The 24,217-nt window shown below is 44.0% G+C and overlaps 1 protein-coding gene across 1 annotated transcript in view; it reads right to left on the bottom strand.

Moving 5' to 3' along the window:
* Positions 1-24,217, bottom strand: part of LOC120946685 (ovostatin-like) — a 150,048-nt gene that overhangs the window by 115,579 nt on the left and 10,252 nt on the right. The window contains exons 2-8 of the mRNA XM_040361312.1: positions 19,278-19,461; positions 15,973-16,129; positions 12,511-12,563; positions 10,677-10,697; positions 5,602-5,770; positions 4,090-4,174; positions 1,566-1,692 (exon numbers count right to left, since the gene is read on the bottom strand). Of these exons, the coding sequence (XP_040217246.1) occupies positions 1,566-1,692; positions 4,090-4,174; positions 5,602-5,770; positions 10,677-10,697; positions 12,511-12,563; positions 15,973-16,129; positions 19,278-19,461 (796 nt within the window). The remainder of the gene's footprint in view (positions 1-1,565; positions 1,693-4,089; positions 4,175-5,601; positions 5,771-10,676; positions 10,698-12,510; positions 12,564-15,972; positions 16,130-19,277; positions 19,462-24,217) is intronic.

Below are 24,217 nucleotides of genomic sequence, written 5' to 3'. Positions count from 1 at the left end.
CAATCAGGATCTGGACCAATCTTGTATACTCATTTCTGTTCCATTTTATTAAAATGTCGAAGCATTCATTGCTGGTGGAAACTCATGGTTTCCAAATAGGGGTGTCATTGGCCGATCTGCATGGACCACTTCTCATTTTTTACCATTGCATCCCAAGCCTTTAATGTGGAAGATACCAACATTTTTCATGGGAGAGGGGTGTCACAAGTTACGCTTAAATCATCACCATGGATAAATTTTATTTCAGCAACGTCCTCCTCTAGTTTCACCCACTGTTTAGTATCTGCGCTGTGAAACCAGTCTGCTCTTCTGCCCATGAATACTGACCGTAAATATAATGAAAAGTCTGGGAGTGCTAGGCCTCTTTTTTGGCCCTAATCAGTATATATCTACTGCCTATATAAATTCCCTGATTGCACTCCGAAGTTGATGTATTAAAATTAGTTGAAAAATATATTGGATTGGAGAATATTGCCAAAAAGTGAGCACCCACCATTGCCAGGAAGGCAGCCCTGGAGGGGACAGGATGAGCGCCAAAAATATCCTACAGGAGAATCTCCTGTTTACACAGCGGCTTCTTTAGGAGTAAGAGAAAGGCCTGTCTCCTTTGATGGACAGAACAGTTGTCCAATGGCAGCGCCGGAGATGGGACTTCCCATTAGAGGCTGCCGTGTAAAAAGGAAATACTCGTGTGCACGGCACTTGTCCCGCCTCCTCCCTCCAAGGCAGCCAGCCTATATCTATTCCATCTCTTTTGTGGCCCTGGAAGATCGTCGAGGGCCACACAAGATATACATGTTTAGATAACCAGGCGGGCCGTTCAAAATTAGACCGTGGGCTGGACTTTGAACATGCCCGCTTTAAGCCCTTTGAAGCAGATGGGGGGGGGGTTGGGTTTTGAAACGGCTTGCTGTAAATCACGCACATCGCAATAATCACACTTTATATTGCAAGGAATCCTTCAGACCATAATGCAGAGAGCTGCAGTGCACATGGGCTGCCTAACATAACTCTGTTATGCAGAACATTAATGAGTTGTCTTACACAGTTTTTGAATGATTTCTCCCCCCCCCCCCCCCCACAGTGCACATGTATCTCTGTGGGGGCTACAACACAGGAGCATTGAAGCATACTGAAGATGTACAACTTTGAAGGACATTGTACATCTACCATGATTTATGTCATTACAAGGTAGAGTGTGAGCGATTGTTATGGGTCGATGCGGCACGTGATCTCAATGGATCAGAATCATAAAATGCAACCAATGTGGAAAGCAAGGCCCTTTCACACTTGCCATGCTACTTTCCAGTACCAAATCGTGGGACAAGTCGTTCCCCATGATTTCCAATGACAACCATTCAGGTCGTTCAGACTTCAGAAGTAGTCCCTGCACTACTTTGGTCCGATTGATGCCAATCACACAAACATTCCTTGAAATCCCAGCAAAATCATGCGACTTTGAAGTTGCGCAAGTGTGAAAGGGGCTTAGGGAGAGAAATGTAGGTTAATGAAAAAAAAAGAAAAAAAAGTTAACATTTGCAATTACGATCGCAGTTGGATCTCACCGTTCCAGTGAATGGCACACAGATGCCATCAGGACTCCTATTGCAGGTGTTTCCTGGATAATAGTTATTTGGTGGTCTGCACAGTCTGCCTGATATTTGTCCTGGGACCCCCTGATCATATGTGTACCTGGGAAAGAATAATAAGACTTAGATCTGCACAACAAATTTTGAAAGGTTGTCCGATAGGGTAAAACAAAAAATAAATAAAATAAGTGTTCCGGTGCGGATGGTCTGAAGATTGGCTGCGAGTTCAGCCACGGATCTTTGCAATTTCAGGGAAAAGGGTGATGAGAATGGCGATTTGGGGGGGGGGGGGGGGGGGGGGGGTTTAAAGCGGTGATCAACCAAAAAAAAAAAAAATTATATAAAAAGGGTTGCTAGGCAGATCGTCCTAATCTGCCACTTCCTATTCCATAGTCTTCCTCCTCCTGCTGTCTTCTAGGACTTGTGTCCCAAAAGACAGCCACCCATTCACCAAGCACACCAGGAAACGAGCTCCACTGCCCATTTAGTGAGGATGGCGGCGCCAGGACACAATCTAAAAATGGAATCTGAAGGACAAGAGCCGACATCACAGGCGCCCAGGACAGGCAAGTGTCCTCATTAAAAAGTCAGCAGCTACAGAGTTTGTAGCTTCTGACTTAAAAAGCACCCACACCCCAATTAGGGGCCAGTTACCCCTACTGCCTAGGCTTCCCCCCACCCCTCCTGCTCCACAGCGCTGCTGGCTTCCCTCCTCTCCCCCAGGTTCTGCAGGGACCGTTTCAGGATGGAGAGTGGCGCTAGTAAATATGCAATTTACCAGCGCCTTCCTTTTCTAAATAAACTCACTGGGGTGGATTTACTAAAGGCAAATGGTACTTTGCAAGAGCAGTTGCTCCAGAGCTTGGTAAATGAGCAGAAGCTCTGCTGACTTCCATCATTTAATCATGTGCAAGCAATAGTTCAATTTATTTTCAAATAAATTCTTGCAGGCGTTTTTAAGCTTTTCCTCATTTACCAAGCTCTGGAGTAACTGCACAGCCCACTTGCCTTAGCAAATCTCATTGATTTAATTCACAACCAAAGCATAGTAAACTGTTTGGGGGGGGGGGGGGGGGATATGGGTCTCCATATCACTGCAGGGCGGAAGCAACGTCAAAACGTCCCATACACCGCGTAGGAGTAGCTGTCAGCCCGGTCCACTGAGTAAGACAACTCCACAGCTCAGTCGTATGTGGACCCTGGAGCCAAAGCTCACCGGCCACCCCAGGAGCCATGGGGTATGTTGTGGCAGACCCAGCCTCTTTGCAAAGGTGTGCTCATGCTCGCTGGGCGGAATGAGGAGACTACAAGAATCTCTATATCCAGCCTGTCTCAGCTGACAGTTGATAGAAGATTCTTCAAGAATAAAAGAAAAAACGTTTCCTCAGGGCGCTGGGCCCAAAGGGAGCCATACATCCTACTTTGCTAGTCAGAAAGAAACTGAGGCTGCATGCTGCAGGGAGGAGGGTTATGTTCAGAGGGACCGCCCCCTGGGCGGGGCTGTTCAACTCTGTTAATGCAACATGTATTTAACTATCTAACATGTTTCTGCCTAATCCTCTCCTGTGAACAGGAACATAACCCACTTGTCAAGATTTAAGGAGCTGTGTCCGTCCATGGACGATGAGAGAAAACGTATTTTTAACTTGTAAACGCAGAGTCTGAAAAACAGGCTCAGTCCTTAAAAAAAATTCGGGTGAACCCCCGCTTTAACAGAGTGAGGCTAATTTTACTAAGCAGAATCGGGTGTTTTTTTAAAAATCAATGCAGTACTTACCGTTTTAGAGATAGAGGTTCTCCGTGGCTTCCGGGTATGATCTTCGGGACTGGGCGTTCCTATTTGATTGACAGCCTTCCGACGGACGCATACATCGCGTCACCAGTTGCCGAAAGAAGCCGAACATCGGTGCGGCTCTATACGTTGCCTGCGCACCAACGCTCGGCTACTTTCAGGAACGTGTGACGCGCTGTATGCGACGGTCGGAAGAGCTGTCAATCAAATAGGAACGCCCAGTCCCGCTGCCCATACCCGGAAAACGCGGAGAACATCCATCTCTAAAATGGTAAGTACTGCATAGATTTTTAAAAAAACACCCGATTCTGCTTAGTAAAATTAGCCTCAATCTAATGTTAAAAATTGTTTTTTTGGGTGAACCTCCACTTTAAGTGGTTAACATCTACTGCAACCAAGATAAATAAAGTTGGGAAAAGACAGACAAAAAAAGGGAGAAATTGGGAACACAAAGGACCTTCCAAACGAACATCTATCCAAGTTTCCTACACAGTTCATGGTGGCAAATTACTCCGAATATGAGATAAACTGAACAGGCTTCATGTACATTTGATCCTTGAGAGTTTACTGCGGCTCTCTGATGGACTCCTCTAGCCATGATTAGCAAATAAACATGGATTAGGATGCAATGACCAACAAGTGTCAAGATCGAAATAAATGCACAAAGAAAGAAAAATAAAAAAAATAAATGAGTCTTGGTTAATCTACCTGGCATTCAACTGAATGGAAATATTCTTGTGCAGGATGGTCACACTATTGGGAGCTGTCAGCGTTAGTTTAAACTTGGGCAAAACTGAAAAACAAAACACCAGTTATTGGTCTTTAAACATTGGGGTCTGCTAACTTCAGAGGGAATTCTGGCATCATTCAGTAGCAACCCAAAGGCTAAATGGAAAAAGCAGCTAGAGTTGAAGAAGCAGAAAGTAATGAAAGGCTAAAGGAGAGCACAGCGTTGTCAGTAAACATGTGCACTTTTTTTTTTTTCGAAAATCAAAAGTAAAAAAAAAAAAAAAATTATAAAGAACAAAAATCCAAAACCACCAACCATAACCAACTATTGAAATTACATGTTTGGGAATTTCCTTTCAAATTTGTCCGTTTATGAACATAACGAATACGAATTTAGTTGAAGTTACAAAATTATGCGAATTAAAAATGTTGCATCTAAACATAGGGAACAAAATAAGTTAGAATTGTTATTTTGTGCCATTCGTTTAGATACGGCATTTGTTATAATGGAGCATTCGTAACTTCGGATAAGTAAATGGTTAGTACTAGTTAAGATATTGTTGGTCATTTCAGATTTCATTAACTAGTACTAACCATTTTTAAATTATTTTTAAATTATAGGTGTTGGAATTTCCTTTAAAATTTTGGCTCTTGGTGACCATAACGAATAAGGATTTATCCGAAGTTACGAATTACGAATGATCCATTATAACAAATGCTGTATCTAAACCAATGGCACAAAACAACAATTATGACTTATTTTGTTCCCTTTGTTTAGATGCAACATTTTTATTTTGCCTAATTTGTAACTTCAACTAAATTCATATATGTTATGTTCCTCAACAGCCAAATTTGAAAGGAAATTCCAACACCTATAATTTAAAAATGGTTAGTACTAGTTAAGTTATTGTTGGTCATTTCAGATTTCATTCTTTTTGGATTTGCAAAATTTATTTATTTATTTATTTATTTATTTATTTATTTATTTATTTATTTATTTATTTATTTATTTATTTATTTATTTATTTATTTATTTATTTATTTATTTATTTATTTATTTATTTATTTATTTATTTATTTATTTATTTATTTTTATATATATATATATATATATATATATATATATATATATATATATATATATATATATATATATATATATATATATATATATATATATATATATATATATATATATATATATATATATATATATATATATATATATATATATATATATATATATATAATTTATTATAATCAGTTCGAAAATTCTAATTAAATATAAGAAGAAATTCAATTTCCGGATAAACATATTTGTCTAAATAAAAAAAAAAAACAATTTGGAACTAAATTAATTGCACATGTCTAGTTGTCAGCGCTGGGGGGGCACAAGGCAATGCCAATGGTAAGCCTGCCATTATGTGCAATGGAACAGCTGCCACAGGATTGCCAATAGTACTGCTCAAAGAAATCACCAGTCATACATACCATACTTATCAGTTTTGATAGGTTTAGTGACCAAGGCACCAGACTGTCTTTTAGCTACAATCTGATAAGTTCCAAGCTCTGCATCCTCAAGCATGGTGAAAGTTTGATACAGGAAGGATCCCTTCGTAGTCTGGTCCAGCCATTGATGTATCAGATTCCCAGCCGGATCCTAAAAAAAAAAAAAAAAAAAAAAAGGGAAATTTAGGCAGTTCTACAAATTCTGTAAGGACTAAAACGAGAGACGCAGCAACTCATTTACTCCATCAAGAAAAAAATTATCAGTTAATAGGATGTTCAGAGATGAGCAGCAACAGCAGATACACATTTTGTGATCATGTCATGGGACAAGCCTTTTCTGCGTTTTCCCAACGTTGTGGAAATAATTTTGTTGACTGTCCTTGAGGATAAGCTGAACACATTTAACAACTGGTTCCAAGGGTAAACCACTATAGGCTTCTAGCCCTATAGGAACCCGGCAAGGGGGCGGCAAACCACACCCAGCAGCGGCACTATCGCACTTCCCCCACCCACCGGTCCGGCACTTACCACATCTAGGCGACAGGCTTTGGGCAGCGGATCCAGTGTCCTCTGCTCCAGCATGGTGGACCCAATTTAGGTGGCAGGCAGCGGCTCTGGTGTCATCCCCTCTGGGCCGAACGCAGATCAGGGGCCCCTAATGGACATGCCACCACTGGCGTTATACCTAGGCTAGGTTTATTATGGCCTTTTCTTGGGCTTGCTCACTTTTACCTAGCCTCCCCCCTGTTTCCTCATGTGCCCTACCATATGGGCATAATTGCCCAACCAATCATGCCATTGACACTCTTCTTCCTGCAGTTCTCAGTTTTGGAACTTGTCAGCCTCATCCTATACAAGGGGTCTCCAAACCCCAGCCCACTTGTGTGTTCTATCCGGCCCGCAGTGTTAACATGGTGCCATGCCGTTTAAAAAAAAAAAAAAAGCTGAGGCGCCACGCGGCACCTCCCCTCTTCCCGCCTGCTGTTTGAAGTTTGAGTGACGTCACCGGCGCGGAACCCCCCCCCCCCCCTCTTCCTGCCCGCTGCTACACTCGTGGAAGGATCGTTAATTCAAACAGCGGGCAGGAAGAGGGGAGGTGCCGCGCCTGTGACGGCACTTGTGGGATTGCAACTTCAAACAGTGGGCGGGAAGAAGGGAGGTGCCACGCATCGGTGACGGTAGCTGCAGAAGACCAGAAGTCATCTAGTATGGAGGTCAGGCTGATCTTGTTATTGTGTTACATTGCTGTGCTGATGGGAACATTACTGGGGACACCACTAATGGGGACACATCAGCAGCGTCCCCATCAGCAGTGTCCCCTTCAGCAATGATGGGGATGCTGTTGATGGGACACCACTGATGGGGACATGGGGTCACCGGCATCCCCATCAACAATGATAGGGACACTGTGGATGGGACACCGGTGTCCCCATCAGCAGTGTCCCCATCAACAATGATGGGGACACTGCTGATAGGGATGCAGTTGATGGCGACACCGCTGATATTTTATACATAATTGAATTTTTTGGCCCCCAAAAACTTGTAAAATCTACAATGTGGCCCTCGTGTTGAAAAGTTGAGACCCCTGTCCTATACTACTAAAATGTAATAACTCCTAAGGCCCAACATTTAGCTTAATCATTCTACTGTGGTACATTTTAAATAGTACATTTTTTTTTTTTTTTTTTATCCTAAACTACCTTTGGAATTTCATGAATCACCATTGCTTTTTGCACTTGGTAGAGTCACATTTCTGCCTGTCAGCTTGTTATACCATGCTACAATGTTATTTTTTTTTTTCGTATTTTTTTTTTTTAAAGAATGTACTAGAGCAGTGGTCTACAAACTGCAGCCCGGGGGCCAGATGCGACCTTTTGCTTGCTTTTATCTGGCCCTTGAAGCAATATTTCATCCACCGATACCAATAATGGGGTATTATTAGCCCCACTGACAATGAAGGGACACAAATCCCCCACTGACACTAATGAACAGGAACAATTCCACCCAATGGCACCAACGATGGGAAACAATTTCTCCCAAAACCAGCAATGGGGCCCAATGACGGGGTATAATTCCCCTCACCGACACCAAGATGGGGTATTATTTTTTCCCCACTGATGTCAGGACCTTTTCTATCGTCAATGGCCAAAGTCCAGCCCTCCTGAATTCTGAAGGACAGTAAACCGGCCCTTTGTTTAGAAAGTTTGGAGACCCCTGTACTACAATATTTTGGGTACCATATTATTACAGGTCACTTTCCTATTACACTGTACATCATTCTCAAACAGGCTTTGGCCAGAGGTTGCAAGGTTCTCTTGACCTGTAGCTGATTGGCACCATCTGATGTGGGTTAAAACCCACCCCCTTTTGGCAGAGCCAGCAGCATGACACCATAGATTTTTTTTTTTGTTAGTTGTCTAAGGGTGGCATTCTTCCTACTGACCAACAATGTAAGGGCCATTATTCTGTTGACCATTGGTCTGGTTTTAGCAGGGGTCCCGAGACCTAAAAATTTCAAGGGTTTCTCTGGGGTAAAAAGAAAGGCTGCCGTACACCAACAAGGGCCCCCAATTTCCCTGTAACGTTCTTCGTGAGAGAAAAAAAAAAAAAAAAGGGGGGGGGGGGAATTGTAAAGGTTACATTTTTTTTAAATCAATGTCATACTTGCCTCCATTGTGCAGTTAGTTTTGCAAAGAGTGGCCCCAATCCTGCTGTTCTGGGGTCCCACAGTGGCCATCTCTGCTCCTCCCCACTAAAGCCAACCCATTCTGGGAAGCTCTATTGGAGGGGGTTAGCTTGCAGGCGCGCTCCCGTCATTGGATGCGATTGACAGCAGCGGGAGCCAATGGCTGCGCTGCCATCATTCTATCCAATCAACGGCCAGACTCCGTGGAGAAGGACGTCAGGAGATGGAGCACAGCAGGGGGAACAGGCTCAGGTAAGTAAAAACGGGGGGGGGGGGGGGGGGGTTCCAATGATAATGAGGTGTCTTTCACCTTAAGGCATAGGATGCATTAAGAAGGGAGGCCCGGAGTGAAAAGACAAAGGCAAGATAGCATAGGGCTGGGCATGACTGTGTGGAGGTTGGGCAACAGAGTTAATGGGAGAGGAGGTGGAGGCTGGATGGGCTTAAAGCACATGGTGGGAGCAGAAGGGGGTGGAGTGATATACAAGGAGGAGGCGGGGACGCACGAGGCACAGTACGGGAAGGAGTTTTACACAAGGAGGCAGTTTTTCCCACCCACCCCATTTTGTGTTGTGCGTTTTCTTGTATTACAGGTCAGTGGACAAGGGTCGTCATGACAGCCGTGGCGGTGTTCTTTGGTCTTTGATGGTGGCAGTTACAGATGTGATGGAAATGGTGGTGGGCTCATCGGTGGGATAGGACCCTTATGGGTGTTATTCCAGTGGAACAGTGTCCACTGGAATACGGTGATAGTTGCACTGCGGTGGAAAAGGGGTTGTCTCCAAGCTGGGTCAGCTGGGGGCCTGTATGGTTAATGGGTCCGCAGTGTAGTGGTAAAATTAAGGTGGAAGCCGGGTTACCGTCAAAGACCAATAAGCTGGGTTATTAAAGTGGTTTGTTAAATTGTTAATGAAGAAAGTTTTGGTGTTATTTTATTTAAATATTTATGTGTTAACCACTAGCCGACCGCGCACCGTCATTATACGGCGGCAGGTCAGCTCTCCTGGGCGAGAGCCCGTAGCTATACGTCCTATCGTATAGCCGCCACTAGGGGGCGCGCGCTCCCCGCTCGCCCCCGACTCCCGTGCGTGTGCCCGGCGGGCGCGATCGCCGCCGGGCACACGCGATCGCTCGGTACAGAGCGGGGATCGGGAGCTGTGTGTGTAAACACACAGCTCCCGGTCCTGTCAGCAGGGGAAATGCTGATTTTCTGTTCATACAATGTATGAACAGAAAATCAGTGTTTCCCCTAGTGAGGCCACCCCCCCCCCCCACAGTAAGAACACACCCAGGCATACTTAACCCCTTCCCCGCCCCCTAGTGTTAACCCCTTCACTGCCAGTGGCATTTTTATAGTAATCTAATGCATTTTTATAGCACTGATCGCTATAAAAATGCCAATGGTCCCAAAAATGTGTCAAAAATGTCCGAAGTGTCCGCCATAATGTCGCAATACCGAAAAAAAAAAAATCGCTGATCGCCGCCATTACTAGTAAAAAAAATAATAAAAATGCCATAAAAATTCCCCCTATTTTGTAAACGCTATAACTTTTGCGCAAACCAATCAATAAACGCTTATTGCGATTTTTTTTACGAAAAATATGTAGAAGAAAACGTATCGGCCTAAACTGAGGAAAAAAAATGTTTTTTTATATATTTTTGGGGGATATTTATTACAGCAAAAAATATTAATTTTTTTCAAAATTGTCGCTCTATTTTTGTTTATAGCGCAAAAAATAAAAAACGCAGAGGTGATCAAATACCACCAAAAGAAAGCTCTATTTGTGGGAAAAAAAGGACGCCAATTTTGTTTGGGAGCCACGTCGCACGACCGCGCAATTGTCTGTTAAAGCGACGCAGTCCCGAATCGCAAAAAGTACTCTGGTCTTTGGGCAGCAATATGGTCCGGGGGGTAAGTGGTTAAATAAAATTGGCTGTTGTGGCCATTTATACTCCAACATCTGTGTCTCTCGTTTATAGTAGAAGGGGGGTAAGGTAAGACTAAGGGGAGGGAATGATGGTTATGGGAAGGTTGGGCTATCCGAAACTACACTGGTCATGAAAAAAAACACGAACCTTTAAAACACCTTTAAAGGAATTAAAGCCACACAGTAGGGAATACCCATGTTTTCAATGCTTTGTGTCCCTGCAGGGGGAGATGTATGCATTCCATTTGTTCTGAAAATATCAGTTGAGCAGAAGGAAGTTATCAAAAATCTTCCCAGGCGACCCGCATGTTTTGACAGACGTTGACTAAAACTTCCGCTTCAATGCTAGGAAGAGCAGCATTCTTTACCGATGAACCTTAAATGGCAACTTCAAAATGTGTAGAAAGATTGCGCTCACAAATCTGAATATTTTATTTTCTTACCTTTACATAGATTTCAGGGAACAAAAAAAAAAAAAAAAAAAAAAAAAAAAGAAAAAAAAGTTAGACTAATGGATTGATAGTCCCATACATAAAATTTTCCATGGCTGTGAAGCAAAAAATTCTCTCAAACAGTATATTAAATTGCCATGTTGCATTTGAGGCCGGGTTCACATCTCCGCAGCGGATCCAGTGCCGTGTGCCCGAAAAACTTGTGCTTTTTTTGGTGCGTTTCAGGTTCTATTTCAGCCCAAAAATCGGACCTGAACCGGCATGCACCGGACCCCTGCTGTGAGCCACATGCGGGGACAGTGTGAACCCGGCCTTACAGTCTGCATTGCCCATCAAAGTCAAGACTGCACCCCAACCATGAACTAAATGTTTGGCTTGACGTCATAGGCGTGCGCAAAGGGTGTGCCTGGGCTCACCCTGTGCTGGGAAGATTCCCCCTGCTGCTTGGATACATATAAAGAGACTGGGGAATATCTGTCCTCAGTCCATTTCTGTGTCTCAAAGTGAGACATCAGGGGTCTGTTTAGACCCCTGATATTTCACCAAAGTCCCCCCAATGCCCTTCTGACACTGTCCACTGCTCTGACACCAACTTCTACCCTACTGCTCTACCGACACTGTTCATTGCCCCCACTGTTTGTTATATATATATATATATATATATATATATACACACACACACACACACACACACACACATACATGTGCGTTTGAGCTTTGAGGTGCACACCCTAATGCAATAGGCTGCGCACACCTATGCTTGCCGTCATCACCGTAACCCCCCAAAAAAAAAAACTTCAGTCGTTCAGGAGGCAGCAGTATTGCCTCCCATATGCTTGGAAACTAATGCTTTACTGCCCTCAAAAGAGCAATCCACCGCAAATTCCTTTGAGGTGCGGTAATGACTGTCAATGGTGTAAGTAGAGACTTTAAAAGTCAGGGCCAACATCACCAACATCAGGAGTAAATTGGATATTACAGTGGAACCTTGGATTACGAGCATAAGCCATTCTAGGAGAATGCTCGTAATCCAAAGCATGTGTCCCCATAGAAGTTAATGTAAACAAAAATGTGTTCCACATTGACTTCTATGGCATGAATTACTGCATGTGGCCAGAGGTGGGGGGTGCCGGAGAGACTCGAAAACTGTTGGGCTGCATTCAGGAATGGAGTATTTCCGAACTGCTCCGGCGCCCCCACACCTCTGGCCAAATGTGGTACTGCACACCAGAGGCTTGAATCATACTCGATTTGCGAGAAAAAAAAAAAAACAAACACACACCTTGTACTGCAAAATCCAAGGTTTCACTATATACTAAAATTTTAAGGGTCACTCTTTAAGCTTGTAATAAAATGGTTTAATAAACATGCAGCCTGTTCATTCTGTAGTTTACTTCAAAGAAATGTATACGATTTCCCAGCAAGTTGGAATTTGTTTTGCCCACTGCCCTGAATGGATGGCAATCACAAAAACTACAAGATAGTGAACATTCCCACTTTATTGGCACGGTTAAGCACTAAGCAAGTCAGCTTTCTTAGACAATGGTATCAGATAATTGAATGACAATTGGTTTGCTAAAGTACTGCCCCAAAAAGAACCACCATGGGTGAACAGACATTTTAATGAAAGCTGCAGCAACAATATGTAGTGCTCCTACCCATGGTCAGTTGTGGAGGAAGCACTCTTCTTTCCAAGGCTAAACAAGCAATACATGTGTGGTCTGACTGTCCACAGCATTGCATCTTTTAGCTTATTGAATTTTAGCGATTGGGTTTCCATCTACTCAAAAAAAAAATATGATATAAAGATCTGAACCCTACTCACCGTTTCCTCCACTGGGTGTAAATTATTGTCCATTGCCATCACGTACATTTTTACTGTAGACAGACAAGACATGCACCAAGTTATTGCCAACACACACCGTAAAGTATCCAGACAGAAATAAAGTTGAACATAAAAGCCATTGTTTGAGGTTCTGGTCAGCTATGAGATGATCCAGGTCTCCAGAAACTAGGTTTGGTTGCTGCACTCATTACTCTAAAGCCTCATACACACGATCGGACTTCCATCGGACAAAGCCGTGGATTTTTGTCTGAAGGGCATTGTCCGGGAACTTGTTCTGCATACAGACGGCAGAACATTTTCAGCCAACATTCACCAAGCCACGTGTTTTTTCAGCTTTTTACTGCCACCCTTTAAGCAACTTCTGCTATTGCCTGATGTTTAGCATTGGTTCGGAGCATACTTTGGATTTTAGTCAGACGGATTTGTGTCCACATGATTGGCTAATCTGACGGAACACATTTGTTGGAATATCCAACAAATGTTGGCTGTGCATGCTCTCAAATTGTCCAACAATTGTCCGATGGAGCATACACACAGTCGGATTATCCAACGAAACACGTCCGGACAATTGTTGTCGGAATATCTGATGTGTGCATGGGCCTTTAGAGTTCCCAATTTGCCTGCCATAGAGTATCATAGTTCTCAGGCACATGTACCAAGTATGTGACTAGGATTGCCACTTGTACCCTCCAGGAATGCACCAGTTATTCTGTTTGGCATTGTGCACATAGAATACAGGGAAGCTGTTCCTAAAGTCAGGGATGGCTACAAAAAGCTAAGGTTTACATCTAGACACAAGTTGTAGTTTTGGAAAAAGTTAGAATCCCATTAGGTTTTATTGCCAGCCAGTCCAGTTTAGTGCAAGACCTTTGTCTTAAATGGGGCTACTGGTAAATTTAGCTGTGCTAGGTGGCAACCCAGCTGGTTTGTAGTCTTTGTGACCATTTGGGGTTTTCTCCCAAGCCCGATTTAACTGTGGTTCGCCCCTTCTGTCAATAGGTGGCACTGCTGTCTTTGGAATTAGTAATGAGCTGCAGTGAGGGTTCTGAATATGCATACGTTTCAGGCCACCGAGCATGCTGGGAAAGGGTATTTTTTTATATATATTTTTATTAGGAGGAAGTCAGGTGATCGGGGACCTCCCACATCACACCTTGGTCTGGTGTGGATGTGTGAGGTCTGGAGTCTAAGGCCGGCCAGAAAAAGTTTGTCTGTCACCTGGGGCCATGGAGGAAAAGGATGGAGTTCTTAGATGAATTACCAGAGGTTATTCTTCATGAGCTGGGGACTGTGAAGAGGCTGGGAAAGCAGCAAGGCGGACCCATCTAAGAAAACCCTGCACGTGTTGCGAGGTTTTGGTTGCTATAGGAGACAGCTGTGTCTACATAGGTACAGAACATTGGGTGCAGGCCTAAAGCCCTTGTTCTGTATACCTAGCATTTTTTTGGAGCAAGTAAATAGGGAGGGGGGGGGGGGAGGTTAGATGCCCTGTCAACTTGTTTCTGTCTGTGTCAGTTACAAATTTACCTTCACTTCCTGTCTGGGGAAACAATTGCCATTGGACAAAGTGAGGGCAGATGTGTCCAACAGAGCCCTGGACACACTCCACCACCCCCCCATTTTCCGTAAATATTTTAGTCCATCTTTTCATGAAACACTGAAGAAATTACACTTTACTACAATGTAAAGTAGCCAGTGTAAATTTGCTGTCCCCGCAAGAAAACTCATAGCCATTAATGTCTAAACCACTGGCAACAAAAGTGAGTACACCCCCCTAATGAAAATTTCCAAAATGGGCCCAATTAGCCATTTTCCCTCCCGGTGTCATGTGACTCATTAGGGTTACACAAGTCACAGGTGTGAATGGGGAGCAGGTGTGTTAAATTTGGTGTTATCGCTCTCTCTCTCATACTGGTCACTGGAAGTTCAACATGGCACCTCATGGCAAAGAACTGTTGCTCTACATAAAGATGGCCTAGGCTAGAAGATTGCCAAGACCCTGAAACTGAGCTGCAGCATGGTGGCCAAGACCATACAGCGGTTTAAAAGGACAGGTTCCACTCAGAACAGGCCTCGCCATGGCCGACCAAAGAAGTTCGGTGCACGTGCTCAGAGTCATATACAGAGGTTGTCTTTGGGAAATAGACACTGAGTGCTGCCAGCATTGCTGCAGAGGTTGAAGGGGTGGGGAGAGACACACACACACACACACACACACACAAATTGGTCTGCATGGCTGTTGTCCCAGTAGGAACTCTTTTCTACAGATGATGCACAAGAAAGCCCACAGTTTTCTGAAGACAAGCAGAGTTAAGGACATGGATTACTTGAACCATGTCCTGTGGTCTGATGAGACCAGGATAAACTTAATTGGTTCAGATGGTGACAAGCGTGTGTGGCGGCAACCAGGTGAGGAGTACAAAGACAAGTGGGTCTTGCCTACAGTCAAGCATGGTGGTGGGAGAGTCATGGCCCAGGGCTGTATTAGTGCTACAGCTCATTGAGGGAACCATGAATGCCAACATGTACTGTGACATACTGAAGCAGAGCATGATCCCCCCTCCCTTCAGAGACTGGGCTGCAGGGCAGTATTAACATAATAACCCCAAACACACCTCCAAGATGACCACTGCCTTGCTAAAGAAGCCGAGGGTAAAGGTGATGGACTGGCCAAGCATGTCTCCAGACCTAAACCCTATTGATCATCCTCAAACAGAAGGCAGAGGAGCACAAGGTCTCAAACATCCACCAACTCTGTGATGTCATCATGGATGAGTGGAAGAGGACTCTGGGGCAACCTGTGAAGCTCTGGTGAACTCCTTGCCCAAGTGGGTTAAGGCAAGGTGCAAAAAAAAAAAAAAAAAAAAAAAAAAAGAAGAAGGATGGTGGCCATACAAAAATGACACTTTGGACATTCTCACTTAAGGGTTTTGCTCACTTGTTAGACATTAATGGCTGTGTGTCGAGTTATTTTGAGGGGACAGCAAATTTGCACTGTTATACAAGCTGTACACTCACTACTTTACATTGTAGCAAAGTGCAATTTCTTCAGTGTTGTCACATGAAAAGATAGAATAAAATATTTACAAAAATGTGAGGGGTGTACTCACTTTGTGATATATAGAGATAGATATATTTGATTTCATACACAGGTTCTATATTCTGCTTACAAGTACTATACAGTGGTTGTGTTGACTCTTCGTAAATCCAAGTCTGAGCAATAAGACTCACTAAAGAATGCCCTCCTTGTGTGTTAGAGCTCCTAGCAGCCAACTTGCAAACCTCTAAAACGGCATGAAAATAATTGTACACAAGTGTGAAAGGTTAAAAAAAAAAAAAAAAAAAAAAAAAAAAAAACACTACTACTTTAGGGTAAACCAGGAATCACAACACAATATAAAGACATTCATTTTTATAGCTGTTAAACAGAAAATATAGTACCTTCCTGGCCACCCTTGTACAGTGCCTTGTCTGTCTGGATGAAGGCAACATTGCCAGCTGGAGCGAGGACCACAGACCTGCGAGCCGTATAGTTGTAGTTCCCACTGACAGCTCTGATGAGGAGGAACACTGGAGTTGGTTGTTTCACCTCTGGCACCTGTACAGACGGAGGGCAATTAGAGACAAAATAGTTAATGCATTGATTGGCATATTGTAATACCAGATGGAAGTCTAAGACTGGTGTAGCACCCAGATGTTTAGGCAGGGTTGCTAGTACATTTACCTCCCAGGCATAGTTGCTTTGGCCAATTGTTAGGGGGATCAATAGATTCCATCCCAATTCTGGAATTGCTGCACTTCTCCCTTCGGTCACTAGATGGCTGGATACAAAAATGGCAAAAACCGCTCCAGGTGGTGTACTAAAGAAAATGCCCTCCTCAAAGTGGAAGCCAGGAGCAGGCTCGGCACCAGCAATATTGAAAAAATGGATTTTGGACAGCCGCACTCCGATAAAAGCCTCTATTGTAATGAATAGTCAACGTTCATGTGACAACAGAAGCAGAACAGCTGACATATTTCAACACATCAATGTTGCCTACTCATAGCTATGACTAAGCAACAATGATGCTGTGAAAAACGTCAGCCGTTTATCCTGCTTCTGTTGTCACATCGACATTGACTATTCATTACAATAAAGGCTTTTATCGGAGTGTGGCTGTCCAGAATCCATTTCTTCACTAGTTGGCTGGGTATCTGGGGTGTTGCAAGGACCGATTAGGAATGAATAGGGTATCTCAGCCAATGGGCAGGGACCTTCCTGGGTCCCTTGGCCTGCTGGGAGAGCCCATTTGGGTGAGGTGATCTGGGTTCTGTGTTACCTGGACAGCTGTCTGTTGTGCTGCTAGGCCAGAGCCTAAGGCCTATCCCAGGCACATCTGGCTGCTAGGCTGTCTGAGGGCCTATCCAGAAGCAAGAAAGCAGGGTAGGGTTGGGACTGCAGCTTGCAGTCCAAAAATAAAGTGATGGTTCTGCTGGCTGGAGAACCTGTCGGAGGTAGAAGGGAGGCTGTCGCCACTAAGGGATTATCCACTTTATTACCCGGGACCACAGTGATTAGCTGAAGTACTGGAGCAATATTCTCAACAACCGGGAATGGTGAAGAATTAGGAAGCTTCAGCAGGTGTCAAGCCAGCAGAGGTGATGCTTGCAGATCAGCTTTGTGTGCCAAGCCAGGGACTGAGTACACCAGTGTGGTGATGCTTGAGGAGTATCCGAGTGCCAAGCTAGGGACTGAGCCAGCGGTGGTGACGCTAGCAGATCAGCTTTGTGTGCCAAGCTAGGGAGCCTGCCAGTGGTGGCAACGCTAGCAGAGCAGCTTTGTGTGCCAAGCTAGGGACTGAGCAGGCCAGTGTGGTGACGCATGAGGAAGATACTCAGTGAGAAGGTTGGAAGAGCTCTGGAGATCAAGTGGCAGTGGACCAACAAGTCTAGTGAGAGACTGGGAGCTCAGATCTAGAAGTGGTTGTAGAGGAAGTACGGAAGTTTGTTACAACTTGTGTTAGATACCATTATAAGACTGTGCCATAGGAGACAAAGATCCTACACATGCAGATGTGGCATCTTGCTGATGCCTTTCCCTGCATGGCTGCGTCTACCTATAGAAGTTGAAGTCTACCAATTTACATTGCAACTACTAAAGGGTGTCCTGGCCCTAAACCTCCTCTTCCACAGGTCTGTTCAACAGAAAATAAATATTTGCATTGAAGTGTCTGGCATCCATTAATCTACCTTGCATTACACCCACTCTTCACAGGATATCAGCTGTCCCCAAATCGGAGAGGTTCTCATTAGACCAAAGGGGACCCAGGACCTTGTTACACTGGGTTCACGCCATTGCAAATTAGAATGGATTTCCCCCGCATCCAATTTGCTATAGCCAGAGGTTTTGACCAGCCCACTAGGGAGCCGGTTTGCACATCTTCGCTGTGGCTTTAGTGCGAATTTGCACAGGAGCCCTGTGTATCTTTTGGTCCATTTCAGCAAAAAATTGGGCCTGAAATGGTGAACCGGGACGCACTGCTGGGAGCCACATGCCGCGATGAAGTTAGCCCAGCCTAAAGCTGGCAATATGTTCACTGTTGTATTCATAACTTTATCATTCAAATTTCTAATCATAAAGTTAGTTTTCAACCATCGTGAGGAAAAATAAATACCAGTATATAAAAAGTTTTAAACCATAGTGAGGATTTAATTTTTTTTTTTTTTTTTTTTTTTTTAAAGGAGCAGTTTGAACATTTTTCTCACATGAACACATTTCTAGCATTGCATGTGGTTTTTGTTTGAGAAATTAGTCAAAAAAATAATAAAAATTTGAATTTTAAAAAGCAAAAGGAAAAAATGTTGAAGTGCTGTACTGAAATTTTTTATACATTTGAAGATCTACTACTGTATTTAGACTGTAAGGTACAAGTCTTAAAGTGGAGAACCAAGCAATAAACCTCTACCAGACAGCAAAGCAAGAAGGTGACCAAGTAAAGTCCAGTTGAAGTTCTGGCAATTTCGGTATTAGTTACTACCCAATTGAGGGCTTAATTTTGAAACAGTCCTATTTGCTAAGGAGAAGGGAGGACAGCTAAAAGCTTCTTTGGATCACAGGAGTGCAGTTTGTTCTGAAGCCCGCTATCGGCTGAAGTCAGAGCTCGTCCAGGCTTGGGCAAGATCACAACATGGTCAGGAGGATCAGCAAGCTGCTGAGAGCCTGAGCCAGCCACTCCCACCACTCAACTAAGGGGGGCTCTCTGCTTGTGGAGCCCCAAGTCTATAATCACTCTGTGTAGTCGAGAAAGAGAAACCAACAGAGGGTCTCTTCTTCTCCAACACTTGTCACAAAGACAGGGAGAGAGTGGAAAGCTCTCCAATGAGAAGTGACAACTGACACCTTCCAACCCTTTAACATTCTACCTAAAGCAAGTTTAGCCTTGAGATGAACTTTAATGACGTCACTACCACCAGCCAGTCCCCATTATGGAGATGTGTGCATCCTCCTTACCCAGTCTGGTATAGTCCATTGGCTGGCTGCCATACTAGTTGGTTCATAAACGTGTTACTGTGCACATAAACATTTATGCCCTGGAAACAGGTGTAATACATACGAGCATATCTGCTCTGTTCATCAGCCACAAATTCAATCCACCGAATGAATCCTTCAGCTAGTGTTGACTGCCAATCAAGGCCTTCCTGTAAAGGGCACTACTTCTCCTACCCCCTGTTACACCACAGCTAGAAGTTAAAATCTCAACACTAACCTGTAATTCATAGGTTTTAAAGGCATCACCAGGTGGGATCTGATCATTGATAACAGTGTGGTTTGTTTCACCAACTTCGAGGATGGCCTGAACATCCACGGAATCGGTGTGTCGCTTGACTGTCAGACATGCCTTTCCTGGCTCCCCACTCTTCAGGAGGCTAGGTATGGAAAGTAAAATTTGTCTGGAAAAAATAAAAATGAATTACATTATAAGATAATAGGCACTCAATACACATACCAGAATTGTCTCATCTGCTGAAGGATCCCTTTGTCATGATTAGAGAGCTAGCAGGCTAGAACCAGAACAAAGTCCACCCACACTATACTTCAGAGGTCCTCTTTTTTGAAGAAACATTTTACTGAATGTATATCAGAATCGAGTCCCATTTATTTTTGTCCCGCGCCATCATGTAGAACCCCATAGTGCCATTGTTCAGTTAAATTTAGTTTTTGGCCTCCCTGTAGTCAGGGAGAGCCTTGCTTGATTTGTTAGGTCTGCTCTGGGCTCTGTAGTTATGGGCTCAATTACTCCTCCCCCCCACAGGAGAGAATATGACCCCAGCCTGCATGTTAAGTAGTTCTCCAGCCAATCCCTGTCAATATAGTAGATGACCAGAAGGGGGCTGAGGGAGGTATAAAGGGGGCTAGAGCAGGGGTGCCCAACCCTTTGAAGAGCAAGGTCCATTTAAGAGACTTGGTAACCTGTCACGGGTCATAATGAGCGGATGGATGGCAGCCCACTTGGCTCTATAGAGCCCACTTTTTTTAGCAGATTGGTGGTAGGCATTTGTAAACAGACACAAGTACATTTACATCTTCCACGCCTTATAGGATGGTCAGATTTGGTCACAGTTGTTTACCTGCCTTATGGGTGCTGCACAATTCACCTGTGGCATTCCTGCAGGTTAGCTACACTTTGCCATAGACTTCTATTATACTATATCCTGTAGGTGTGGTGCACTTTCAGAAAGCACACCAAAACTCAGAAGGGAACAGAAGTCTATTGCTCAGTGCAGGTAAATCGCAGGTGCACTTCTCTGCACCTGTGGATCAGTTTGAATTCATCCCAGTAACCACCGCAGAACAGATATGCCCATATATACATACACTGATTTTAGTCAAACTTATTTTTTTTTTCTATTTTATTCCATCCCAGAGTAGGAGGATCACGGGCCACTGGTTGGGCACCCCTGGGCTAGAGTCTCTTGTTCCTGAGAGAGAGTTATGCTGCGTACACACGGTGGGAATTTCCAACAAATGTTCGATGCGAGCTTGTCAGAAAATCTGACAGAGTATGCTCCATTGGACATTTGCTGTCGGAATTTCCAACCCCCCCCCCCCCCCCCCACCCAAAAAAAAAAAAAAAGCCGTTCAATTTTTCTGACAACAAAAGTTCTTGTCGGAAATTCCGACCGTGTGTACTCAAGTCAAAAAACGCACACAAATCCTACACACGCTCGGAATTTGACACATGCTCTGAATCATTAAACTTATTTTCTCTTGGCTTGTTGTACGTCACCGTTTTTGACGGTCGGAATTTGACAACATTTGTGTAAAAGTGTGTATGCAAGGCAAGTTGGAGCAAACGTCAATGGAAAATAAAAATCCATGGTTTAGTTGTCGAAATGTCCAATCGTGTGTACGCGGCATAAGACCCAACCTGAGGGCTATTGCATCCCTGGGACATTGCATCTGCCTGGAATGCAACCACCTTTTGTGGGAACCCAGCTTTGGCTTGGGGACTCGTTTCATCTTCCTGGAGCATTTACAGAAAGCCTCCTAAGGATGCAGGACACAAGCAACTGGAGTGGAGAAGTTGACCGACATTGCATGAGACAGCCAAGTGATCAGGAAATAGAGAGTACCAGCCTTCGGGAGCTAAAGACTTTCTGGGAGATCAGCAGTTACCATTTGTACACTCTGGACCAGGGGCGGACAGACAACTCATGGGGCCACTGGGCAATAGGAGATTATGGGGGGCCCCACGCGCTGAAAAGGTACTGGAGAGGTGGGGCAGCTATAATCTTGGGATTTTTAGAACAAAAGCATGTCGGTAAGGGACATTTCAGGGACTGATAAACGATTAGGCCCCCCTAGTGGCATGGGGCCTCAGGCAGTGCCCAAATGGTCATTCTGTCCCTGCTCTGGACTGTATACCTTTTAGAGAGCCCCTGTTTTGTACTGTTCATCTATACACTAAAAAGGAGGTGCCTTCACCCTGAAGAGTTAGTGTCCTCATTTTCAGGTTTAGTTACTGGAGTATCATTCGGCTCACCACCACCCTATTTAAGTTCTACCCAAAAATAAAACACAGCTGCAGAGCCGTTTACTGACTGTGGAAAGCATTAGGCACTTGGCAGCCAGGCGCACATCAGAGAATGGAACATTGGATCAAACCGACAGACCAAGCCAGTCTGTCCACTAGACGCATGCACACTGAAATATTGCATTTTTGTCCCAAAAATGTAGTTACTCCCAAAATTTGTTTCGATTTACTTTGTAAAAAAATAAAAAAAAGCATTCGTCCAAAAATCTGAATTAAAGGTCAAATCTGTCATTGAAGGCTTATGGTGTCTGTCGAACGTTCCAAGAAGATTCAACAGAGCAGCTAAACTGTAAGACGTCACGATTGTACATTTCTGGTTGAATGCTCCGCGCACAAGCTAGAGTAGAAGTCTAATGTTGTATGAATAGTAATTATATTACTAGTCAACCAACATTAGAATTCTTCTATAGGCGGAGCATTTCACCATAAATGGCCTCTTGAGGCAATCATATGTTTTTTTAGCTGCTTCGTAAAATCTTCATGTCTTGAATGTTGAATCTTTTCTCTCCACGTCGATTATTCTTGGACTAATGCTGCGTACACACGATCAGTCCATCCGATGAGAAACGGTCTGATGGACCATTTTCATTGGTTAACCGATGAAGCTGACTGATGGTCCGTCGCGCCTACACACCATCAGTTAAAAAAACCGATCGTTTCAGAACGCGGTGACGTAAAACACGACGTGCTGAAAAAAAAAAAAAATTCAATGCTTCCAAGCATGCGTCAACTTGATTCTGAGCATGCGTGGATTTTTAACCGATGGTCGTGCCTACAAACGATCGATTTTTTGCTATCAGTTAGGTATCCATCAGTTAAATTTAAAACGAGTGGTCTTTTTTTAACCGATGGCGCCCACAATCGGTTTGGACTGATGAAAACGGTCCATCAGACAGTTCTCATCAGTTTAACCGATCGTGTGTACGCGGCATAAGAGTTAAGGTTAGACACATTCAACCACAGGTTCGATAGCCACAGATTGCCATTGTCACCATCACGTTAAATCTTCTATCTATATCAAATTGTTGTTGCAACGAAAATAAACATTTATGGTGGATCTTTGATTCTGCGCGGTTGTTATCACTCGAAAATCCCAGGAATTTGGACGAAAAGGAATGCACATGTCTACTGTCCACTAAAGCAGATATCCGATTGTTGAATGCGTATAGGAGGAGTACAAAGGTTCATCTCACTTTGAGGACTTTTTGAAGTACAGTGGAACCTCGGATTGCAGGTAACGCAGTTAACAAGCATTTTACAATACAAGCTTGTTAAACTGCATTTCTAAAAACCCTAACTCGGTTTCCAAATGTTCTCGCAAAAAGAGCAGGATTCAGGCCAAAGCGGTGTGCAGTACCAGGTTTGGCCTGAGATGGGGGGCGCCAGAGCCAAACATTGCTGTTTGGAAATGCATGGAAAGGCCTGACAGTTCGGCTGACCTTGGGCCTTTGAGGCTCTCCGGCGCCCCCAGTGCCTCTGGCCGCATGCCATTGAAGTCAATGCAGAACAAAATTTTTGTTTCCATTGACTTCAAATTGGGAACTTGCTTTGATATGCGAGTACTTTGGATTACGAGCATTCTCCTGGAACGAAATATGCTCGTAATTAACGGTTCTACTGTATTTAATAGTTAAGAGCATCAGACACAGCCAACAGAAGCCTCATCCTTCAGGGCTTGAGCAATCTGCATGAATAAAATCACAACAGAATGCACAAAGGAAACTTCATTAAGGCTTGATGAAGAAGACCATCATCTCCTGAAGGCACTCTAGACAGATGGCTGCCTCTAGTGCCGTCAGGAGACGCTAGTCTTTATGAAGATGAACATTTGTACCATAGGTGTGCACAGCCCATTGCATTAGGGTGTGCATCCAAAATGTATCAAAACATGGACAGTGTCCCCCCCCCCCCCCCCCCCATTTAGGAGCCCCATTCAGGGGCATTGGTGCAATATCAGCAGGGGGAATCTGCATCTCAATTGGTGATTAGGGTGTGCCCAGGCACATCTGGCGCACGCCAGTCATTTTTACCAAGTTCTCCTCCGTTCATATTCATGAACTCAAACCATCTAGCAAGTGTCTCCTTGCGTCGCCATCAGAAAGTTAGCAGCCTAGGACCAGCCATACTAGACTTTAATCATGGATTTGCTGTACAGTAGATCCACCAGAACCTGATTTTTGTTATCGTTTCAGAACACACGACATCCTTCCTGTAGAGCGAGAGCGCGAGAGAGAGATACACATGCGAGTATAAGCCGACCTAAATATAAGCCGAGACACCCAATTTTACTACAAAAAATGTGGAGCGCGTATAAGCCTAGGGTGTCCATCTGTATGCCTCACTGTGCCCATGACTAAACCGACGTTGAACATGGGAGTCTATGTAAGGGGTGCCCGGCTTTGAAAAAAATAAAGTGCTCCCCGGCCAACAAATGCACATTTGTAGAGGAAGAGTGGGGCTATATGTGAGGGAAGGGGTCAGTAAATATGTATTTATCAGCCCCTTTCTGAATGAACATGTGGGCGATCGGTAGTGTGCTTTTGAGCTTTGATCGTGTGCTTTTTTGTAATAAACTTCCTGGGACTGCCAAAAAATGGAGAAGACATGACAGA

The sequence above is a fragment of the Rana temporaria genome, chromosome 8 (genome assembly GCF_905171775.1).
Source record: "Rana temporaria chromosome 8, aRanTem1.1, whole genome shotgun sequence".
In the NCBI taxonomy this organism is placed as follows: Eukaryota; Metazoa; Chordata; class Amphibia; order Anura; family Ranidae; genus Rana; species Rana temporaria.
Note: the sequence above shows the minus strand (reverse complement) of the source record. Positions and strands in the feature narration are given on the sequence as shown.